This window comes from Gracilinanus agilis, chromosome 1, assembly GCF_016433145.1.
Source record: "Gracilinanus agilis isolate LMUSP501 chromosome 1, AgileGrace, whole genome shotgun sequence".
Classification (NCBI taxonomy): Eukaryota; Metazoa; Chordata; class Mammalia; order Didelphimorphia; family Didelphidae; genus Gracilinanus; species Gracilinanus agilis.
In genome coordinates, this window is record NC_058130.1 from 117,544,836 (window position 1) to 117,547,373 (window position 2,538).

Consider the following 2,538-nt stretch of genomic DNA (forward strand, 5'->3'; position numbering starts at 1 on the left):
GGAAGGAAGGAAGGAAGGAAGGAAGGAAGGAAGGAAGGAAAGAAGAAGAAAGGGAGACAGACAGATAGATAGATAGATAGATAGATAGATAGATAGATAGATAGATAGATCGATCGATCAATGGATAGATAGATAGATGGATGGATAGATAGGTAGATGATAGGCAGATAGTTATGCCTGAAGTCCATTTATATTTTATTTCCTAGTCAAAGCAATGGAGTCCTGCCTCTAAGGTAGTCATAAATAATATTGAGGAAAATATATCTTCTTGTTGAACCCCTTTGTGAATGTTGATAAACTTGTTCTACATACAGCTTTCTTGCTTTTACTTGTACCTGGTTTTTATCTCCTCAATAAAGTCAACATTCTGTGAATTTACTACACTATTGTGTGGTACATTTGATCCTTCCATTCCCCCCAACATAATTTAATTTCCTCTTGTTTGCACAGGCAAAAAAATTCAGATACTTATTGATCTTTATCTTTTTATTGAAATTACCAAATAGTATATTTGATCAATGGTTGAAAAAAGAACTAGCTTGAAAAGTTCATTTGTTTGTAACAGGTATTTTCCTTTAAATCTTTCTTGTTATACAGAGTACTATGATTCTCTTTCTTAGTTCACATTTGTTTGCTTAATTCAGGGAAATTTAATGCACTGACAGAGTATTATTTCTGTCTGTCAGTCACAATGTAGCACATTAGGTTAACAACAATCATATTGTCCAAATAGTTTTAGTATTGGTTTCATATAAGCAACTCTGTTGCTCAGCCTACCAATGGTAACCTTTAGTATTAAGGGATTTTGGACGGCCAGGTAGTAGAAAAGCTGCTACCACAGGAGACCCTTTCCTTTCCTGATCTTGCCTCTACCCCAGCCTATGTTGTCTTAGAACCCTCCCAGGACACCTGGGCAGGAAGAGTACCACCAGTAGGGGAGCCCTGCTTTGCCTTCTTTGTCCTATACTTGGACTACTTGGTTACTCACTGGATTTGAATGAGATAAAAGTCAGCAATTCCATTCCTTCTGATCAGATGGATGAACATTAGGCCTCACCTTTTTCTCTGACACTGCCTGCCAAGACCCTCCAGGGCTTACTCTTTTCCCTGTATCTGTGACCTGCAGTCACCCAGCACAGTTATTTATCTTATCTAGTTAAGGAACCAAAGGACTTATAGGCTTTGCCATCTGCCCTCTAGCTGAACTTTTTTTATGTTTTATCCCCTAATTATAGCAAAAGCACCTTGAAAGCAGGGATCATACAGATTTTTTTATTTGTATTCCATAGCACATAGTAAGCAGTTAATAAATTTTTAATTCATACATTCATTTATTAAGGGAGAGGGATGGAATAGTTGGTTCTCTCTTAGCAGATTACAGAAAGCTAGGAGACGTAGTCACTAGAATGCTAGATCTGAAATCAGGGATCTGAATCCTAGATATTCTTGGCCAAATCCATAAATCTTTTGTTTTCCTCACTTGTAAAATTGAGATAGTAAAAGCACCTATTTCACAGGGATGTTGTGCGCCCCAAATGAGACAACATTTGTAAAATATTTTATAAAGCTTTAAGTTCTATCTAAATATTGTTCCTTTTATAGTTAAAAAATTTGACCTACATGTAGCATCTTGTAGCTATATTGAGATTTCAATTCAATACATTGCCTCTGGCTATTGAATTCACTATGTCTCTGATCCAGCTAATAAAGCTAAAGGTTCAGTGTCCATTTGAACTTATCGATTTAATTCTGTTTCACAACATAATCCAATTTCAACCTCTGTTAGTGTTGTTATAAATACCTGCTACTGGGCATAAAGGGAAAGAGGTGAGAAAGCATAGTGTATCAGCTGAAATCTGTCACACTGCTGTAATGGTAAATCAAAGTGAACACTTTATTATTAACAGGGTCGTCAGTGACATCATCTTCAAAGTTAAGAGCCAATAAATATTTCATTCGTTAGTTGAATTCCCTATGAAATAGATCAAAACAATAGATCTTGTCTATATTATAGGAGAGGAAACTAAAGCTAAATGTTTATCTCCAAGATGTTTAGAGTGTGATAAATCTAGAACTAAAAGTTAGAAATTTATGACATTCATTTCCAAACTCTCATTGAGAGAGTACATACTGTATAATGTCAGTATATGTGATAAAAAATTCAATTTTATTTCATTTTGAGTTCCAAGTTCTCTCTTACCTCTCCCTCACCACTTAAAAAGGGAAGAAAAATCAAACCCACTACAAATATGTATAGTCATGCAAAACAAATTTAAATATGAATGTTTTACAAGAAGTAATCATTTGCAAGGAAATTTAAATTTGTTTCTAAATTTGTATACTTTATTCCTTAAGAAAGATGTACAAATTTACCATATGTATGTACATATATATTTTTATAATGATCTTTTCAGGCTAGAAAATAGACAGGTTGCCATATGCAGTGATACAACTATCTTTTGAATATTTGTATTTAGAACATATATGTATTATGACTCATAAGACATTTCTTATTGTACGTATGACCAAGACACTAAG

General features: G+C 34.2%; 1 protein-coding gene across 1 annotated transcript in view; it reads left to right on the forward strand.

Moving 5' to 3' along the window:
* LOC123248279 (lysine-specific demethylase 4C-like) overlaps positions 1-1,963 on the forward strand; it is a 31,687-nt gene extending 29,724 nt beyond the window's left edge. Inside the window, exon 4 of the mRNA XM_044677226.1 lies at positions 1,908-1,963. Coding sequence (XP_044533161.1) covers positions 1,908-1,963 — 56 coding nt within the window. The remainder of the gene's footprint in view (positions 1-1,907) is intronic.
* The last annotated feature ends 575 nt before the right edge of the window (positions 1,964-2,538 follow it).